The sequence below is a fragment of the Colletes gigas genome, unplaced genomic scaffold (genome assembly GCF_013123115.1).
Source record: "Colletes gigas isolate AHSC1104 unplaced genomic scaffold, ASM1312311v1 Colletes_gigas_Sc00009, whole genome shotgun sequence".
Taxonomy (NCBI): Eukaryota; Metazoa; Arthropoda; class Insecta; order Hymenoptera; family Colletidae; genus Colletes; species Colletes gigas.
This window is the reverse complement of record NW_025106638.1, coordinates 2208176-2227488: the sequence shown is the minus strand read 5'-3', so window position 1 is coordinate 2227488 and position 19313 is coordinate 2208176. Positions and strand designations below refer to the sequence as shown.

The following is a 19313-nucleotide window of genomic DNA, read 5'->3' as shown; positions in this document are numbered from 1 at the left end:
CTCTAAATTCACTATAGTTTTATAAAATGGAGAGTATTTTTAAGTTAAATTGATATATATATATATATTTTTAATACGTCGAGAGATAGATTAACTAGATTTCTTTACGATGCAGGATTCTTTAACACTAGAACTACCGACAATTGTAGTGTGTTTATTTGTACCAAAGAAACTGAAACGATAGATACGCGAAGAAATAAGTGTTTATATATTCTCTTATAGAAAATAACGACTTTTCAAAAATTCAGTCGAGTAAATTTTTTACAAGTTTGATTAGAAATTACGAATGGGTCATTTTGACTGGTTTGGTAGTTCCAGTGTTAATAGAGAAATTGTTCTATCTATAGAAAAAATGTTATAACTTTGTTAAAGTAAAGGATTCGTACGGTAAAAATGATCCGAAGACTGATAATTAGACTGCGGATCTTTATGCAAATTCACATTTTTATTAATAGAATTAATGAAACGGAAGCTTCGCAGAGGGCTGTCTCAACCCCTAAATATAATAATTCGAATCTTTAAGTATTTCTTATATTTTTGCATATTACATGCATTCTGTAGTTTTTTGAGGATTAAAATTTCCCATAAATGCATAAACATCCGCAGTCTACTGATAATAAATAACTAACGCGTAGAAAAAATTCATTCTGCCACGATTAATAATATAACAGCGGTACGAATACAACGATACGTATGTAAACGTATTTATATAATAATTTCGGGTACACACCCGAACGCCAAGTTTTTAGTAAAAATATACTAGTCTCCGTAATTTCTCAGATTTCTAATTTTATCCTATCATTTGATACTAACACCTAGAGTTCCTTTGTCGTGCACTATTTTTTTATTTTCGTAAATCCGTGAAAAAACCTAATAAACGTAAAATTCCAATGAATTGCCTCCGAATTGCTAAAACTATTTCAAGGAAGCTTATTTCATTCGAAGGCCTGTTCTTAAATGAGTTTGAAACCACTCAAACGAGTACATCGTTTAACGATTAAATATCTCTGTCTTTCGCGGTGATATTTAAGCAAATATGGAAGACGTTCCTAAATGTGGCAGTCAACGTGTTAAAAGATGGAGTACGCCAAGCGTGGGATGATACAGGTCAGGGACGACGAACTTCTTCCACGGGAGTTCCACAACCGATCCTCCCACCATCAGGATCCTCGCTGGTTAGGTTCCCAGCAAGCCTTGGTCCCAAAGTCCCAACTCTGCAGAGTAGGCATAGCGGGGGGTAGAAAACCAGTAAAAGGAACCATAACCGGCTAGTACAGACGTATTCGACCTGATAAAACTAATTTTTGAAGTTATTAAAAACAAAAACCTGTGACACGCCATCTTCGTTTTTACAATATAAACAGAACGGTACAATGGAGTTAAAAGTTCATATTCCTCGGTAATTACTCCGGTAAAGTCGAACGCGTACGCCATCGGTAAATTGTCTCTATGATCAACCTATAGCGCTAGGTTTGTAGTCAGGTGGCGTCCGCTTAATTCGATGTTACAGAGGAATATTGAAATTACGGAAATTTCGCGTACATTTAAATCCACGTAGGTGATCGTCCCTGCTCGCGAGCCGACCGGGACACCCTGCGCCTTGCGCTACGCGGCTACAACACGCGGATAAAATTCTGTCTAGAGTTTCAGTAACCTTCATTTGCCCATTCCTACCAGCGCCTCGTCCATCAGCTCGTCGTCGGTGATGCACGGCGAGGTGGAGTGAGGCGACGGCGGTATAACCCTCGGCGAGGGTGCGGGACTTTTTACAATGTGCACGCTCACGGAGGGACTAGCCGGGAAGGCGGGAGGAGGCGGCGGCGGCGTGTTTCTTCGCACCGAGGCCGCCTGGGTCATCGCCCTCTCGGGAATGCTCGTGAAGTTCAGGCTCTTCGCCACGTCCTTCGGCGTGGAGAAGTCCAGCAGCATCTCCGCGGCCTCCTGTGACGTCGTCGCCGGCAACTCTATCCCCGCGGTTTTAATAGCGTTCGCGGCGCCCTCCGAACTTATCACCGCGGCCAACGAGGAGGAACTCGACGAACCACCGGAAGACGATACTTGCTGTTGCTGTTGCGGTTGCTGCTGCTGCTGCTGTTGCTGCGACTGCTGTTGCTGTTGCGGTTGTTGCTGCTGCTGCTGCTGTTGCTGTTGCTTCTTCTCGTCGGATTTGTACTTTGTCATGGTCGCGTCCACCGGTTTGATGCTCAGGTTCAGGCTCTCCGTGGCCCCGTTGCCGGAGCCCGATGCGTTCGACGTGTTGCCGCCGGTTATGGCGCCGGTGGCCAACATGCCGGAGTACACGGGTTTACTGGTAGACTGTACGTCGGAACTTTTTGGTAGAACGGCCATTACCGGGCCACCGCCGCTGGCGTCGTCCTTGCCAACGGCCGTGGAGTTCAGTGTGCTACCCAGAAACTGCGCGTTGCTCCTGGCCATCGACGACGGCTCCTTGCACGGGTCGCGTGACTCGTTCTCGGTCGACTGCATCGAGAGGTTGGTCGGGATGTCCAGATCGTGGGCGCCGGCGGCGGACAAAGCGGGTAGCAAAAGGCTGCTGGCCCCGTCTGCGGCCAGATTCATGGACATCACCGAGGTGGCGCTCGTCATGGAGAGATTGTCGGGCTTGGTCTGCACGTGGTCCCGTCTACCCTGGCTCGACTGATCATCCGACGTTGCTTTCGCGGCCACGGACGCCGCGTTCGATATCGTTTGCAGCTTCGACTGTTCCGACTGCTTCGACGTCAGACTGTCCAGCGTCTTCCCGGGGTCGGGCAGCATGGAGAGCTTCTCCGACTTCTTGTCGCCGGAGTCCGCGTTCGCTCTGGCGGACAGTTTCGGTATCTGGAACTTGGTGTCCAGCTGCTTCATGAGACCCTCGACGACCAGCTGCGGCGACAAATTCGGCAGACTGGACAGGTTCGACATGGAAGCGTGGGCGGCCAACAACTTGAACGCTCGTTCGCTCTCGCTCTCCTCCCGCAGACCGGAGGGGCTCGATTTTCTCGTGTCGCCGATGCCCTTCGACGGAAACAGACCCTTGTCGCTGGACTTGGACAACCGGGACTTGTCGCGATTCCGACTGAGGTCCGTCACCCCCGAGCTGGTGGTCTTCGGCGAGTTCGAGGATGACTTCGAGGACATGACGGTTTTGGATAACATGCCCCCGCTGCCGCTGCCGCCCACGTTGATACCCCCGGCGCCGTTCCCGCTGCTGGAGTTCGGCCCCGGTATGGACTTCAAGGCAGACAGCATCTTCTGGCCCATCAACGTCGCTTTGCTACCGCTGCTGCTCCCGGAGCCGGAAGACGAGGAACCGGACAGCTTCGGTGACGTCTGGGACGGGGGTTTCTTGGACGCGGGACCGGAACTCACGCCTGGCTTCAAACCGGTGTGCGTCTTCGGCGAGCCGTTGCCCGACATGGAAGCTGACGAACCGGACGAGCCGGAAGACGCGCCGGTCGCCACGGAAGCGGAGGACGAAGACAGTTTAAGATTCGCCCCGGACTTCGAGTCCTTTGTGCGTGTTTTGTTGATCGTTATCTTCATGCCGTCGGAGCTGTGCTTCACCATGTACTCCGCCGGGTTCTTCGACTCCATGTTCTTACCGATGCACTTTCCCTCGGTGGCCTTGTTCGACGAGCTGCCGACGCTTCTCTCTTTCTGACCGCTCGAGTTCCCGCCACCGCCGGCGGCGGACTTAGCGCCGCCGTTGCCGTTGTCGTCCGTGCAGTTCTGAGCGTTCTTAAGCTTGTCGATGACCGCGCTCAACGAGCCCTTTCTGTTTCTCGCCTGTTGCTGGGCGATGGCGGACTTGCCGAGGTCCGAGCTGCCGGACGGCGGCGTGCTGCCGCCGCTGTTGGGCAGGGCGGACTGCGTCTCGCCGCTGGGAATTAATTCCAACTGTTTCAACTTACCGCTAGAGGACTTTGTTTTCGGGCTCTGGTGACCGCTCGAACCGCCGAACGTCAACGACGACGTCTTTCTCTCCTTGTCCCGGTTCGATTCCTTGCTCGAGGACGAGGAGGAAGACTTCGTTTTCGACTGACTGGAATCGCCGGTCTTGCTGGACGGCGAGTTCGCCGCCGACTTCAGGGCGGACATGCTCGGTTTACCGGTGCTCGCCGAGCTACCGTGCTTGGGCGACGACGTACCGTGTTTAGGGCTCACGCTAGCAGGCACCGGCGTGTGCTTGGGACTGCTACTATAGACCGGAGAGTGCTTTGGACTTTGCACCGGCTTGTTCGTTGACTGTTTCAACGTAGGACTGGACTTACCTACAAGAGCTAGCGGGCTGGTATGCGTCGGAGACGGGCTAAATTTTCTTAAGGTCGTGGCCGGCGAGGAGGGTCGCGCGCTCAAATTTGGCGGCGACTCGGTCGGTTTGATGCTGACCGTAACCGGTTTCGACAACGGATCCTGTTTAGACGGTATCTTGTCCGGCGGCGGTCCCATAGGACTGTCCTCTCTTTTCCGTTTCCGTCTCTTTTCCAGCTTGCCCTTATCCTCCGTCGACTTTCCCTTCGAGCTCTTTCTCTCTCTGCGCTCGTCCGTCAAGCTTTTCGACTGCGTTGGTCCAGCTATCGGAGTTATAGTAATAGAACTCGGTAAAGTAGTCTGCGGCGACGAGGCTATCGGTATTATTTCAATGCCGGGTCTCCTTTCCAAACCCATCCCCGTAAGTACAGAGTTATAGTTCGTGGCTTGACCCAAACTACTGCTTGAAATTGGCGTTATACTTACTGATGGCGGCACCAGGCTTTTGTTCTCTTCGAATATAATCGGGCTCTTTTTCTCTTCCCTTTTCCGCGACTTGCGATCTCTTTTTATCAACTCTTCCACGTCTTGCAAGTCGTGCACGTCCGTTATCTCGCTTTCATTGTCGAAATCGTAATCGGAGCTCTTGTCCGTTCCTAGAATGTCCGTGGGATCTAAATTGGAAAAATCTAAACCGCTGGTTAAACTCGTGGCGGACGTCGGTGTGGACGTTCTCGTTTCGTTCATGGTTTCTCTGCCACCGGTCGGCGTACCGAGGGGCGTCGAGTCGGAACTGGAACTCTCCAACAATATCTCCGCCGTCTCGTCGCCTTTCCTCTTTGGGCTTCGCCAAATACCGTCCGCCGTTTTTCGTTTACGCGTCTTTTTCGCGCGCTCGTTCAGAGGATTGGCCAAAGAGTTTTTTGCTTGTCCAAGCAACGCCCCCAATTGCAAAGGGTTCAACATCGCAGTAGTCGTGGTATCGGATTGGCCGGAATACGACGGAAAACCGATACTATTCTCCGTTCCGGCATCTAAAAAAGACTGTTGTTGCTGTTGTTGTTGTTGTTGTTGTTGTTGTTGTTGCAGCTGTTGCTGTTGCGACGACTGTTGCCTCCCCATCGTTCCGTTTCCGTTGTTCAGGCCGGGCTCCTGCTGTATTTTCGTCTCGCCGTTGGTAAAATCCGGCATCCCGGAACCGTTTTGGCTGTTCTGATCCTTGCCAGAACCAAGGTTAACGCTATAGTTCCCGTTCCCGCTGTTCATACTGTTCATCGCTGTCAACGAGTCTCGACTCTCCCACGACTTCATGAGAATCCTCATCGTCAATGGTATGCTCAAACACTTCTGCAAGACTTTTCCAGTCAAATCTGACGTTCGCTCCGTGTTCGTTATACTGATGCCATACAATTTGCACTTCAGCGCGGAGATGTCCGTCAGATCCAGTTCCACCGTCGCCATCGTCTCCTCGAACGGGTGCTCCAAACTTACCGATATGTGTTGCCATGATAAAGCGCTCACTTCGAATATAGTCGCGTGTTCTGGATCGTGGCGCGCCATAGGTCTAACGCAACTCGCGATCAAAGTGTTGAACAGCGCTTGTTGACGCAAGTACACCAAGATCTGTGGAACGTGTGCCGGATGCGTGAAAGGTATGCTACATACTAATACACCTTCCATGTTTCTGTTTTCCGTCATGAAGTAGCAGTGCTGTTGATCTGGTAAAGTCTGTAACGGAACGTGAACGTAAGAAGCTTTCGACAAACTTATCGTAACGGCAAAATACGCGTGTGTATAAATTCCTTTTTACATACAACGTAAAGTCCTCTGTTGTTCCGACAATCCAACTGACCCTCGCTGGCGTGCTGAATAATCAAACTAAGCAACGGATGGGGAGCCGATATGTCTCCGCATTCGAGTTCCGTAACCTTCTGTATCCTACGTATTAATTCCATGCACATTGGCATCTTCTTAACAAGTTTCAATACGAAGCAAGCGGGTAATACGGATGAATTTGTACCAGTTAACGGAGCATAGGATGGAGTACTAAAAATAAATCATTATCAGTTAAGACACAGATTACGTTGAATTTACAAATAATTTGATAGTAGTTAAATTACAAACCTTTTTCCTGTAGGACTTCTATTTACAGTTATGATACTAGATGTAGGCAACTTGTGAGCAGTAGAACCTTCCATACAAACTGTTACGGAATGGCCAATCTTCCGTTTAATAACTACTTCCGAACTCAATGCATCGCAGGTATGATTCTCTTGATCCATTAAGTCGTAAGGAGAAACGAAATATGTTAATTTCATCGCATGGCCTCCCCGTCTTCGCTCAAGAATTCCTTTAAAAAAATCATTTTATAGGTATTATTTTATAGGTGGTCGCCTTATTATTTTGCACAAATTAAGATTATATTATTGTACCAACCGACTGGGCTTTTATGAACAAGATTAAAAGGTTCCTTGATAAATGTCTGCAATTGTGCTAAGATACCCAGATCAGCCTCCAGCGATTGTAAAGCACTAAATGCTTTACATTTTACCTTTTTATCTGCATTCAATTGATATATTGAAGCTAAGCCTTCTAATTGTACTGTAAAATCAAGGAAATCTCCTCGCGTCAGACAAGATACCAACACATCGCAGCTCTGCAAATATATCATCAGAAAACATTATTTGTTGTTCATATGAATTATAACGATTTTGAATAAATAAAACCTCTTATAAAAATTTGAAATCTATACCTGCTGCTCATTTTTCCCTTCATGGTGAATTTTAACATCTTTAACTACACCTGTTGGCTCCAAAAGAACTTCCAAAAAGAACATATCCGACGATATAAACAACTCTGTACCTGGTGGACCAGACATCATAAACTTTAAGCTGTAACCCAATTATAACACAAACATTGTCTAAGTTGTCTGGTTTTGTTCTGTAACGAGATATTTGACTCATGAATATTTACCCCAATTGCCTGGTCAAACTCTCCAAGCGCTCTACCATAGATTGCAAGGAGGTCACTTTTATGGAATGTTGTAAAGTATCTAAACATTTTTGTAGTTGACCTTTTTCTGCACTATCGATCGCAAACCTCTTATCCTATCATTATAGTAAGCACGATTAATTTAAAGTAACTGTTAAATGCGATCGACGCTTGAATAAAATGTAAGCGATACGTAAAAAATAATGTACCAGCATTGCCATGCGTAGGTTTTTGGCAGTTTCCACCAAGGACTTAAACGTGGAAGCCTTGGAACGTAATTTTTCCATAAGCAATTCCATCTGCCACTCTTTTCCTTTATCCATTCCTGAACCACCAGTGACAGAAGATTGCCCACCTATATAAAAATATTTCTATGAATACATTGCTAACCACAAATTACTGAACCGTTGAAATTGTTTTCAACGAATAATACGAACGATCTGTCATATTTATAATTATCGAATTGCTATGTATATCTACAACGTACACATTCGAAAAAATATAAAGCAAAGCAAGTTTTTAACTTTCTAATAATTAAAATGAAATCACTGTCGTTACTTTTATCGGAATTTGTCCGTTTGCATCGGGACAATGTAAAATTTAAATGCCCACGATAAATAAATTCTAAATTATACTCACTGAGGGGCTTTTGCCCGTTCGCAACATCCATGTATTCCGTGATGGATCACACGGTGTTGAAATCTACGCGTATATCGATGTACGTTTATTATTATAATATCACAACAACATTATTACACACTACATTGTGACAGGAGCCGTTATTTTCACCTAACCCACGTTTGATCGCTTAACTGCTCCTAACCTTCACGCGCAATATAGTTACTATACTGAAACGCTATACGTTTCTACCGTATAGACGTTTTCGTCCTGTATCGTGCCTTGAGGGGGGGGGGAGAATTCGGTAATACTTAGTTGAAATACGCATTTCTAGTTCCTGCATCCCGCATAACTCCAAACTGCATGTTAATATTCGTTACAACATTCAAAATTTCATAAATCGAACATTACTTATTGCAATCAACTGCAAGTCCTCGATTACTAATAAAATTTAAAATTGTTTCATATCTTTTGTACGAACATTTATGTATAATACAATAGATTATCTACAACCGTCAAATTCGTGAGATTAACGCGCCTTGTGAAAATAATGTAGAGTATGACTGGTATATTTTTAATTTAATTCTAAAGATTGTGCCTAAAGAATTTATTATATCCACCCCATGATGCAAAATATCGCGGTTTTCACAACATTAATTTATTCCTGTTTGGGGGACATATGGCTGAGTTCATACTAGGTATTTGCCTTTACGTTTCACTACACAACCAACTCCAGTACTGCGGTACTCCGATTTTGCGATAAAAATAAAATTCGTGAATAAATAAACTATTTCACATTTTTGTCCTTCCAAGGACCAATGTTTGTGTAACATTTTTGTCGTTTAGACCCCATACAATATACTGATCAAATTTAACCGTTAAAATCTGGGGCACCCTCTATATACAAATTCACCGCGCTATTCCCTAAACCCCTTTCCTCCACAGATTATCAGACCGAAAGGTAAACCATTATATTTCAAAGGTTTATCTTCGCACATTAAAAATAGATTTCTATACACGTAACCTAAACATGAACGCTTATGAAATGAAAATAATAGTCATCGAACTTTTACGATATTAGAAACGGGGAAACACCAAACATTTAATTAAATCATTTTATTAATTTTTTTCGTTACTTTTCTTATCTTTCATACATTAATTTCGATCTTTCATAAATTAAATGACGCCAATGTATCATTTTCCTACGGATATAAATATCGGTAAATAATAAATAGATTTAACGCTTGTCGCTATTACTTAAGTTAAAACAGTTATTTTTAAACATAACAGTTATACGTAAAAATAACATAAATATTTAGGTATTGATTAATCACAGAATACTGAACTTCATTTTGTAATGATGCTAAAACAGTGTATTGTTTTGTGTTTTACAAACACATATCATGATTTGAGAACAAATGTCAACAGTTGTCCTGTTACCCCATCTTCATGTAACGATGATTACACCAACAGATAAATATATTTTGGTCCGCTTTATTCTTTAAGTATTTGAAATTATTTACAAAACGTACAATATAAAATGGAAATGGAAAAATAAAATAGTAAATATTGATAAATAAAAAATAAATAGGTAAATGAAAAAGTCGATCGATCGTTGAAGTTAAAAAAAGCGTTAGTTGTGCGGTGCTCTCTTACCACTCATGTAACCTATCCATCTTTCTGCTGTAGAGGTAAAGATTGGATCGGTGTCAATTGAATTTAGAAGAAGAAGCTGATTGACATGAGTAGAATGATAATCCCATCTAGCTAAATTTGGGGCTGTTTTTAATGTAAAATGACGTAAATCGTATGTAGTGCCGGAGCCTGTGTCGTATAAAGTTAACATGTTTTTCAACGAGGTCATACCCTGATTAAAGAGTCGGGATGCTTCCTCTGCATCCTTACCTGTCGCTATACTTTTTAAGTCGTATAAACCAATTAAAGAATAAATAAATCCATTAAGTACAAAAGAAGAAGGTGTTGTAGGATATTCTTCATACCATACGTATTTACCTAAAAATACTGCAGCTACTCCACCTTTATTAGAAGTTAATCTAAAAGGCTGCAAACCTCTAATAGCAGCTTGCAAATACTTTTCTTCGCTGGAATGATAATACGCTCGTGCTAATACGGAAATAGCATGTCCTTGACCCATACTAGAATACCTGCAGTTATTACGAAATAATTTAATATTTAAAAATCGTGTGATTCTACTTTGTACGAAGTTAACGATCTTGTAAAATAAAAGTTGAAATACCATCCGGGCTCAAGAGTAGCTATCCCAGGTGCTACTTTTCTTCTAACAGGATTTGCCCATCCACCGGAACTAATATTCTGATTGGCTACAAACCATCTTGCTGCATCGTAGAACTGCTCCATATGTTCACTTGTAGACAGTGTTATATTATCAATCATTCCAGATCCGTACAAAGTTATTTTTATCATCTATAATAAACATTAGACTAAAATATCGTGGCTTTATAATGTGCAGTTTAAACTTTCTAATTATTTGTTTTTATTACGTTTTAACTTTTAGAGTGCTACGAGAGAACATATCTGCATGTGGGCGCATACATATATCCGCTCAGAATAAGACGAAAGTAAAAGTTTAAGTGAACTATATTCGTTAAACATTTCACGTTTATACACTACCTTCAATTTTGAACGAGACAATTTTTTCTTATTTTTATCATTTAAATATAAACCTTTCTGTAAATCGATAACTAGGTCTCTAGTAAATCTTCGCCACTGATGGTTAATTTGGCCGATTCCATAATAAACATGGTTGTTGTAAGTATGCAACACTGTATTACTAGTAATATAGTGAAGATAATGCATTTCTTTCCTCTCTCTGGACTGCAGTGTAATCACAATGCTTCCATTGTCTTTAATATTAAAATCCCACTTTAATACAAAATCTAGTACATGATCTAACTTCAGTGTTATTCCAGAAGTACTAGTTTCTGGTGTAGCAAATTTCATAACATGACTGTTAGCATGCTTATCAAATATCCTAGATACAATGGATCCCTGAGGTATGATCCATTCTTTCTTAACTTTATCAGAATCGTCAATAATTTTTCTACGGGGTTCTGGTTCTGTTAAATTTTTACTATAATGGGATAACCCAAATTGTGCAATTTGAGTGGGATAATAATATCCTTGACTCTTCCATTGAGTAGATATTGGTACACCATCGTTTCCGCTAATGCACTTTACACGTTCTCGAACTTCAACATTATAATTCTCAAAAGTCATAAACACACCCCGAGGATCATATTTTCCCTTGGGATTAACAATTTTTGAATAACTGTGCAACCATTCAAACCTCTCTAAACCATCGTAGGTTGCTAACTTTCCATAAATCTGTTAAATATTTAAAAGATAAATATATTTAATAAATACGCGGTTAATTGGTTCCGCGTAAGTCGAGACTCAAAATTAGTCTCTGAAATATATACAAACTATTGTGAAATACCTATTATCTTTTTTATTTAAAAACATTCATCTATAATTACATATATATTTTCTTTCTAAATAAAATTGCTCCAGAACCACGTAACTCGAGGGATACCTGTGTAATATTAATACTTACCTCAAAATATTTGTGAATGAATGAAAATGGTATATATACTTCATCTCCTTCTTTACGGCAACCAATAGAATAATCACCATTTATGTGGCAATCTATTTCTTGATATCCAGTCTCCAAATTCTGTCGATCCTTTGTGTAAATTTAAATAAAATGATCATCAAATCTATCAAATTTATCTCTGCAATATAAACTATAACATTCACTTACTCTGTGTTGAAATTTTGTCTTCCATTCTGTACTTTTAAAAAATTGTGGACTACCGCAATTATTCCAAGATGTTAATATTGAACTTAACACTGCGACTACTATTACAAGCAATATTGTCTTGAAGTTCAACCGCATCATCCTACAAAATCTATTTCGATTTAAAATATTACAGAACACAGCAGCCGTGTATTATTTTGATATTTAAAAGTTCATTCTATGAAGGGTAATATAACATACTTACTTATGTGTTATTAAAATTTTTTACCCACTTTCTGTCAAAAACAACTTCGATTAAGGTTAAATACTGTATTCTTCATTTTGCGAAATCGCGAAGATCTGAAACGATACAACCTATTATTGAAAAAACGTAGCATTTTTTATAATAAAATGCTTACGTTTTTTGACAGCGTTCAAATTGCATACATGCGTTTACCCCTTTTATGGAAATGCTGTTTACGTTCTCCATAGGGGTTATCTCGCATGTGATCATCGATGACTACGATTTACGTCAATCAGTGTTTATACATGTTATCTGCGTATGTTCATTATCACATGTAGCTGAAATTCAAAGTTATATCTATTTTGTTGCTTGCAATGTTTACTATTTTATAAAAAAAAAAAGTTACGCATATTTCTCACTTTTATAACATAGTTTCAGAGACACTGCGTCAATTCCCTAGGATATACGTCATCGAAATATTCGTACCCGGTAAAGTTTCAGTAGCTTTACGAAAACTTCTCAGTAAATATATATATTTCGTAATAAAATATTTGAAAATTTAGATAATAACATAATACATAAAAAACATCGCAGTAATCATGACCAAAAAATGTTGGGGAATCTAAATGAGTTATTTTCAGACTCATACTTTGTACCCATTCTCATCGTTTCGGTGTTAAATTTATTAGAAATATCTCATACATTTCTGTTGCTTATACATTTATTTAAATAATAATTAAATTTACATTTCGTTTAATTATATTCAACAAATAATTAAATTTCCTGAAAAACAGATACTTCTTATAAGAAATAAGCATTCTGGGTTTTGAGAGTTTCGGATTCGAGTTTTGTTAATTTAACCCATCTCTATTTTAAACTGTTAAACAACTGTGCTCCATACAAAATCAACGTAATTAATACGATAAGTAACACTGCTGTATCGCTCGCTTTATTGCATTGCATTACACTTATTCAATGAACAACGAATATTTAATAAAAACGTAGAAAGCTATGATTGGGTCAAGTTTACATCGAAACAATCTCTCACTATTGCTAGATTTATGTTAAACTTGGCTAATACTATGGATTCGGCTGTAGTTTGATCCTCTTTCCATTTATCGTGAGAACTCCGCGACAATATGCATCGTTTTTCAGGTCCGTGGTTCATAATCGAACACTTTATTCTTTTCTAAACCAAACAAGCAACCTTTACTGCATAATATAGAGCGAAGAATAAATTAATTTTGGAAAATAGCTTTGCAATTATGCTACTGATCTAGGGGTTTTATCGGGATTAGAAATTCCCTCTAGGCAAAACACGGGAGTGCCATTCTTGAAGCGCGGGGTCGTCACAGCTTAGAAACTTATAACTCCATCTGTGAGTCGTGATACACAATGGAATGTTCAATATTACTTGTGTACTAAGGAAATTTATAAGAGATGGAGCTGAGTGGAATATTGAAATATTATTAAATAGGTATGTGTAGTACATGCAGAGGATATTTTGAATTTGTATAAATTTGGAATAACCATTAATATGCACAATTTTGAGCGTGAAATGGAGATATGCGTCATTATTAAACTTCCGTTTTTCAGCGTTTCGTGATGTATGCATTGATACTTTTATCAGTTCTTTTTACTTCCTTTCCTTCGTATAGTATTCAGCCTTTAATAATTAAGTCTAATCAAATTTCAAAACGCTTGTAACAGTTTGCACATGTTATACATATGCTAAAACTTTCGTACACTGCCTTACTTTGTTAACTGTCTACCATGAGCCTCAGAACTATACACTTATGTCAATGGACCCTGTTAATACATTATCAGTATATTCTCAGATAACTTCGAAGTTTTAGAAACTGATTAGATCAATTTATTACAGAGGACTAGACCAAAATGTAATTTCCCTCTTGACATGGATTTTATGGCACTTGTGTCATTAGTACAAAGAGATTTTTTTTCAAGAATGTTAAGTAATATGGTTTAGCCTGTAGAATGATATTTATAGTTTAAACAATATTTTTCCCCATCATTTGTATATATATATATACATATATATTTTTTCTGTATTTCTTAATTAATTGTTTAATACTCATTATAAGCAATTCAACGAGTATGAAATTACATTTTACTTGTATGTTTATTAGAAAATGGAAATACTATTCTTATATTGTATAATTACAGACATAAAGGTTACATATTTCTTACTATTTTTATTACAGGATTTGGTCCAGTTAGACTATGAGAATTATATGTAATAAGTAGTCACAATTGCTTCTATTTGGTAAGCAGTTACATTATGACACGATTTACAAGATCTCTGATAAAATCAATAATTTTCTTTCTTTACTCTTTTTTAATATAATAATATAAAGTGTAATATTAACGAGTTCAATTTTCTAACCTGTTCTAATGATGCCTGCTTTCTATATAATCCTTACAAAATATTTTAAAGTCAGTATTCGTTAAGAACGATCAGTTAATTATCTATGAATTCTTTTGAAATTTAAAAGAAATTTCTTTCAACCGAAGATTAACAATGGAAGCAGCAAATCAGGAAAAGCAACTCCCTTCTCGGGGGCTAAAGCAAGTGAAGGTGGATAATTGGGGAACTTTCTTTCTCCAAAGACTGCAACAACTTTATTTTGAGGAAGAATTGCTCGATCTTACAATCAAATTCCCTACTAGCGATATCACTGTTCAGGTAATGATCTTTAAATTTATACAACTACGTTTGTTATATACCTGTCTTTTGTTACAACAACTAATGTAGTAAATTTTGTAAATATTTTAGGCTCATCGTTTAGTCATAACAACATGCACAGATTATTTCATGCAATTGGAACGCGAACAAAAAGGGAAAGATAAAAACTTTGATGGGATAATCGTTATGCCATCGGACATGCCATACGAATGCGTCAAGTCAATTATAAGGTACGTTCAAACATAATTTACATAATTTTTTACCAAAGAATTTTATCAGCAAATAATATGTTTACAACGCGTAAATGTATACAAATTTTTTCAGTTTTATGTACACTGGACAATTGGAATATTGGACTTCTGAGCAACATGCTTTATATCGTACTGCACAAAAAATGAATATGACTGTTCTGACTAAATTGCTTGATGCACAATTTAATACCGCTTCTCTACAAAACGAGCAATCCCCGAAGACCAATGCACGACCGGTAATAGCAGTTTCTAAGCCTTCAACTTCTAGCACAAAACCAACAACTACTTCCAGTTCGTCTCCAGGACTTTCAAGTCAGCCATTACCCGGTAGAAAGTAAGTAAACAATCTGGAAAGTTTGTACGCGATTTATCAATATTGCGCTATACAAAGTAAATGCTTGCCCTTTCAGACTACCTATTTGGAAAAGGAAATTAGATACACCACAAAACACACCATCGCCCATATTTGAAATGCGAACATTCCATGGGATGCCCTCGACAAACAGGCCTACAGAGGTGACTCCTGGACCGTCACGATTCGATCTCCCCGAAGCCGAAGAGTTTGCGCTCGGCATATTTTCATCGTTCGACGACATCACGTATAATACAAAGCCTATAGTTCAAGCACCGGACAAATACAAACGAGATAGTTCGCCTAGCGGTAAATGTTCACCGGACAGGGACAGCAAAAACGACACGACCGAGGACGAGGAGGACGAGGGCCACATGAACGAGAAAAGCCTGAAAGAAATGAATTCGGACGACGACTGGTCCGTGGCCAGATGTTTCCAAAGGGGCCAGGAAACGCAGCCTTCGCCGTCGAAGAGAGTACGGTTCGATCTCGAAGAGAAAGAGAACATGGAGAAAGGAAAATCGACCTTCAGGGCGAATTCCGAAGATTCGATCAACAATCACGCGAAGATCATTCGAGAGGTATTGAAGAAGTATCCTCATCTAGTGAAGAACAATAAGAACATACGTTTAAAGATAATGCAAAAAGAGGCGAAATCCTCGGAGAGCAACGCGGCGTGCAAAACGAAAGTTTCGTACGTGGTATTGAAGTCTGATCACTTGATGTCGAACACCAACGGCGAGGAGAACGAATCGAAAAGCAACGGGAACGTCGACGGCGGCGAGACCGGACCTTGGAAATGCAGTAAATGCGACATAGAGGGGGAGTACACGAACTACTATATGTACAGAAGACATATGCAGGACGTGCACGAGGAGAAATTCGATCCGAGGGTTTGCGAGCACTGCGGTTACAAGGCGACCAAACGGAACATCCTGATGTATCATCTTTATACGAAACACAACGTGCCTCCGCCGAAGAGCATGTGTTTCCCGAAGTGCCAGGCCTGCTCGTACGTGGCGCTGTCGGAGACGCTTTTGGTGAGACATCAGATAAATCATCATCATCGTCCAACGTCGCGTCAGCATTCGTCGACGTCGGAGGACATTCAGTGCACCCAGTGCTCGCAGACGTTCAAGGACGTGCACGAGCTCACGGCGCACGAGATAAACACCGGCCACGGGAATCTGCCGGACGGAAAGGAAAAGGGTCACCGTTGCACTCACTGCGGCAAGGTTTTCGTACGCGCCACGAATTTGCAAGTTCATCTCGATTGCGTGCACAAGGACGTACGGGATTCGGAGTCCGTGTCCTCGCGACAGATCTCTTTGGTACCTTCCTCGGAAGCGGAGGCCCTCAGTCACGTCGCGAGCGGCATAGCGGCCTCTTTGGGTGTCGGGGACAGCGGCACGGCGGAATCGCCGGAAAGCGGCGAGAACGATCCGGAGTACGTAGTGCCGGACATGGAGTTAAATAACATGTCGGACGAGATAAGTTACAGTACCCACGAGCTCGTCGAGCAGCCCATGATCATGCTGATCGACAATGAAAATTATCAGCAACAGGAGAACGAGCAACAGCAATCGCAACCGCAACAGTTGAACATTTCTGATAACGAACAGATCGTGATGCAGGGCACGGAAGATGGGATGATCGTTTATATTCACGGGAACGACGAAGGCGAGCGGCAAACGTACGAGCATTATCAGTCGGACGAGCTCACCGAGGAGACTGAGGAAATAGTGGAGGAAGTGGTCGAGGAGGTCGAAGAAAAAGTAATGGAGGAGGAGGAGATGCAAGTCGAACAGTCGGAGATCTTGGAGGAATGCAACGTTGATCAAGTGGAGGAGGTTATACAGTACGTGGAGGAACAGACGGAAATAGTGGAATACGACGAGCAATGTAGCGAACAAAGTAACAGTGCCGACGAGCCTCAAGAATCGGTTATGATCATCGAGGAGGAGCACGTTGACGAGGAAGAGGAAGAAGAAGAGGACCCCGAGAAGAACGATAAAGGAAACAAAAGAACAAGCTTCACAGAGTGGGACGAGGACAGTAGAGAATTAGTCGAATCATAAGTAACAATATTATTGTGGTGAAATGGTCGGCCGACAAATCTCAAATCCCGATGATTCTTGGGTTAAAATCGCGCCGTTTGCGCCCTCTTTTTTCCTAGACTATTTACACTGGCTTTATCGTTTCTTATTTGTCAACAGTGTCTACGACTAACAAATGGATACGTTTCGGTTGCATTTCATTCCGTTTCTTCGATTGATTTTTGTGTAGTAAATGGAGAAAGTAGCTTTAGCGAATATAAAGAAAATTATATAAACGAACACAGTTATACTTTAAAGGAGAAATTAATTATGACGAATTAAAATTTGTACGAAGCGATGTTACTGACTTCTGAAAATCGTCGCTGAAACAATTTGTATGTGAACAGAAATACAACTTGTACATATAGCTTGGACGTATATACAGGGTGAGTCATGTAAGGTTGGAATCAGAGTTGGGCATTATTCGAATAACTTCCAAATACATCTGTAACCAGATAATTGTACGCGCAACATTTTTATTCAGATAATCATTATTCGTTGCTTGCATGCAATTATCCGAGTAAATCTTTATTCGGCTAAGAAGTTCATTTGTGAGATCTACGAAGACACTGGCCAAGTCGACCGATCACATTTCTTCGGTAACGACATCTGCGTTTCGTTCTGTTAACTTTGTTACGGCAATATAACTTTTAACACGTTCAGCGTCATGGCGGATCGTTGATGTCCGTCGATGGTCTTTCCGTTCAGGCCGCATCGGCCACCGGTGACCGACGTTTCACCAATGTTCCTAGTTATTACGTAATAATTTGGACAAATGTCGACGTACGACAACGAATCGAGAGCCATGAAAAATTTACACGGCACTCAACGTGTTAGGTGGTAGGTTCCATCGTAACAAAAATAATTTTAAGACTAATTTAACCCCTTTCACAATGGAATAAAATAGTAAGTAACGGTTTATAAATTTCTGTATTTTACTATAACTTGAATTACTTTTATAGTACAATTTTCTTTGTCACCTAATTTGATACGATTTAATCGTATATTTTATGATATAAAATGAGGTATGCGAAAAGAAACATTTATGTAAGTAAAGATTCTTCACGATTGAATTTATTTATACTATTTTGAGTTTATTTATTCATTAAGTACACTGAAAAAAAAATTGTTACAATTGCTCTATCAAAAATTAACGATATAAATAAATTCTTTGAATATTGATAAAATAATTTCATTAAATTAATTTTCAGTTTTATGTAAAAATATTAGTACATATGTCTATTTTCTTTTTCCTTTTAAAGTTACGAGATTTGTAAGTTGAAGCTGCCGGATGAAGAAATTGTAACTAATAAACATAAATAAGATTTTATTTAGATATGAATACCGTGAATACGTGCATTACACCGTGTACTGCACATTTTCACCTCTAGCACGTAAAGGGTAGTTTTATTATTCACGTGAATACTTATTCAACCATCAACGTTATTTGGATATATTTTTATTCGGATAAAGTTTTGCCTAGATAAACTTTTATTCTTTATGTACGAGTAAAAATCTATCTAGATGAAACGTTAGTTTTCATTTTTATCCGTTTATTGGCTACATAAGCATAGTATACCCAACTCTGGTTGGAATTGCAAATATTTCGTTTCTTTTGATACTACGAGAGAGCTACGCAGATAGAAATATTTTATTTGATAAGGCATAGAATATATTAAAAATCATATTTAACAGAGTCACAGATTTCCGAGATTTCAAGTATTTTCTGTTTTTAGATTACAAAGGTGGTTGGTCAGATTATGTAACAACTAAACATTAATCATGTTTTATTTCCATATTTTTCAATAAAGTCGTACAACATATGGTATGGTTAAATTGGTGTTATTATGTTCCTTTTGTACGTCATAAAAGAAGAAAACAACTTGAGCGTCATTGAAATTTCGAAAAACGTTACTCTGAGAAAAACATAATTTTTATTGCATCGCGTGCGTCTTCGAATGTAAACGTTTCCTTCCTCAAATCTTTTCCTATTATCAAAAACAAGGGGATATTTGCAATATGAAT

At 40.2% G+C, this 19313-nt stretch overlaps 3 protein-coding genes across 7 annotated transcripts; 1 reads left to right on the top strand and 2 right to left on the bottom strand.

Moving 5' to 3' along the window:
* Window positions 1–657: 657 nt before the first annotated feature.
* LOC122397365 (mediator of RNA polymerase II transcription subunit 1) lies at window positions 658–8066 on the bottom strand. The gene is made up of 8 exons (XM_043396487.1): window positions 7885–8066; window positions 7455–7600; window positions 7228–7361; window positions 7007–7145; window positions 6691–6910; window positions 6379–6604; window positions 6069–6300; window positions 658–5982 (listed from the first exon to the last, which is right to left on the bottom strand). The coding sequence occupies exons 1-8, from the start codon at window positions 7913–7915 to the stop codon at window positions 1657–1659; spliced, it is 5454 nt and encodes a 1817-aa protein (XP_043252422.1). The 5' UTR covers window positions 7916–8066; the 3' UTR covers window positions 658–1656.
* A 987-nt stretch (window positions 8067–9053) lies between these two features.
* LOC122397182 (D-glucuronyl C5-epimerase B) lies at window positions 9054–12319 on the bottom strand. 4 transcript variants are annotated; one of them, XM_043396152.1, is made up of 8 exons: window positions 12305–12319; window positions 12061–12223; window positions 11907–12001; window positions 11666–11813; window positions 11459–11587; window positions 10516–11229; window positions 10121–10308; window positions 9054–10028 (listed from the first exon to the last, which is right to left on the bottom strand). In XM_043396152.1, the coding sequence occupies exons 4-8, from the start codon at window positions 11801–11803 to the stop codon at window positions 9497–9499; spliced, it is 1701 nt and encodes a 566-aa protein (XP_043252087.1). In that variant the 5' UTR covers window positions 11804–11813; window positions 11907–12001; window positions 12061–12223; window positions 12305–12319; the 3' UTR covers window positions 9054–9496. The 4 variants fall into 4 exon arrangements, with proteins under 4 accessions (XP_043252087.1, XP_043252089.1, XP_043252088.1 ...); XM_043396154.1 differs by having other exon boundaries at window positions 9054–9687; window positions 9769–10028; window positions 12061–12308; XM_043396153.1 differs by having other exon boundaries at window positions 11666–11804; window positions 12061–12307.
* Window positions 12320–13255: 936 nt separating this feature from the next.
* Window positions 13256–17545, top strand: LOC122397168 (centrosome-associated zinc finger protein CP190). 2 transcript variants are annotated; one of them, XM_043396120.1, is made up of 6 exons: window positions 13256–13362; window positions 14108–14169; window positions 14418–14589; window positions 14680–14819; window positions 14914–15174; window positions 15251–17545. In XM_043396120.1, the coding sequence occupies exons 3-6, from the start codon at window positions 14425–14427 to the stop codon at window positions 17268–17270; spliced, it is 2586 nt and encodes an 861-aa protein (XP_043252055.1). In that variant the 5' UTR covers window positions 13256–13362; window positions 14108–14169; window positions 14418–14424; the 3' UTR covers window positions 17271–17545. The 2 variants fall into 2 exon arrangements, with proteins under 2 accessions (XP_043252055.1, XP_043252056.1); XM_043396121.1 differs by having other exon boundaries at window positions 13334–13492.
* The last annotated feature ends 1768 nt before the right edge of the window (window positions 17546–19313 follow it).

Excerpts from the sequence above, each read along its gene's own strand:
- LOC122397365 (XM_043396487.1), bottom strand. The coding sequence starts at position 7,915 with ATGGATGTTGCGAACGGGCAAAAGCCCCTCA. Across the intron at positions 7,601-7,884 it reads GAACGGGCAAAAGCCCCTCA|GTGGGCAATCTTCTGTCACT; the intron begins GTGAGTATAATT and ends ATTTTTATATAG. Across the intron at positions 6,911-7,006 it reads AAGGGAAAAATGAGCAGCAG|AGCTGCGATGTGTTGGTATC; the intron begins GTATAGATTTCA and ends ATATATTTGCAG.
- LOC122397182 (XM_043396152.1), bottom strand. The coding sequence starts at position 11,803 with ATGATGCGGTTGAACTTCAAGACAATATTGCTTGTAATAGTAGTCGCA. Across the intron at positions 11,230-11,458 it reads TCATTCACAAATATTTTGAG|ATTTATGGAAAGTTAGCAAC; the intron begins GTAAGTATTAAT and ends AATATTTAACAG. Across the intron at positions 10,309-10,515 it reads TGTCTCGTTCAAAATTGAAG|ATGATAAAAATAACTTTGTA; the intron begins GTAGTGTATAAA and ends TGTTTATTATAG.
- LOC122397168 (XM_043396120.1), top strand. The coding sequence starts at position 14,425 with ATGGAAGCAGCAAATCAGGAAAAGCAACTCCCTTCTCGGGGGCTAAAG. Across the intron at positions 14,590-14,679 it reads CTAGCGATATCACTGTTCAG|GCTCATCGTTTAGTCATAAC; the intron begins GTAATGATCTTT and ends TAAATATTTTAG. Across the intron at positions 15,175-15,250 it reads CAGCCATTACCCGGTAGAAA|ACTACCTATTTGGAAAAGGA; the intron begins GTAAGTAAACAA and ends TTGCCCTTTCAG.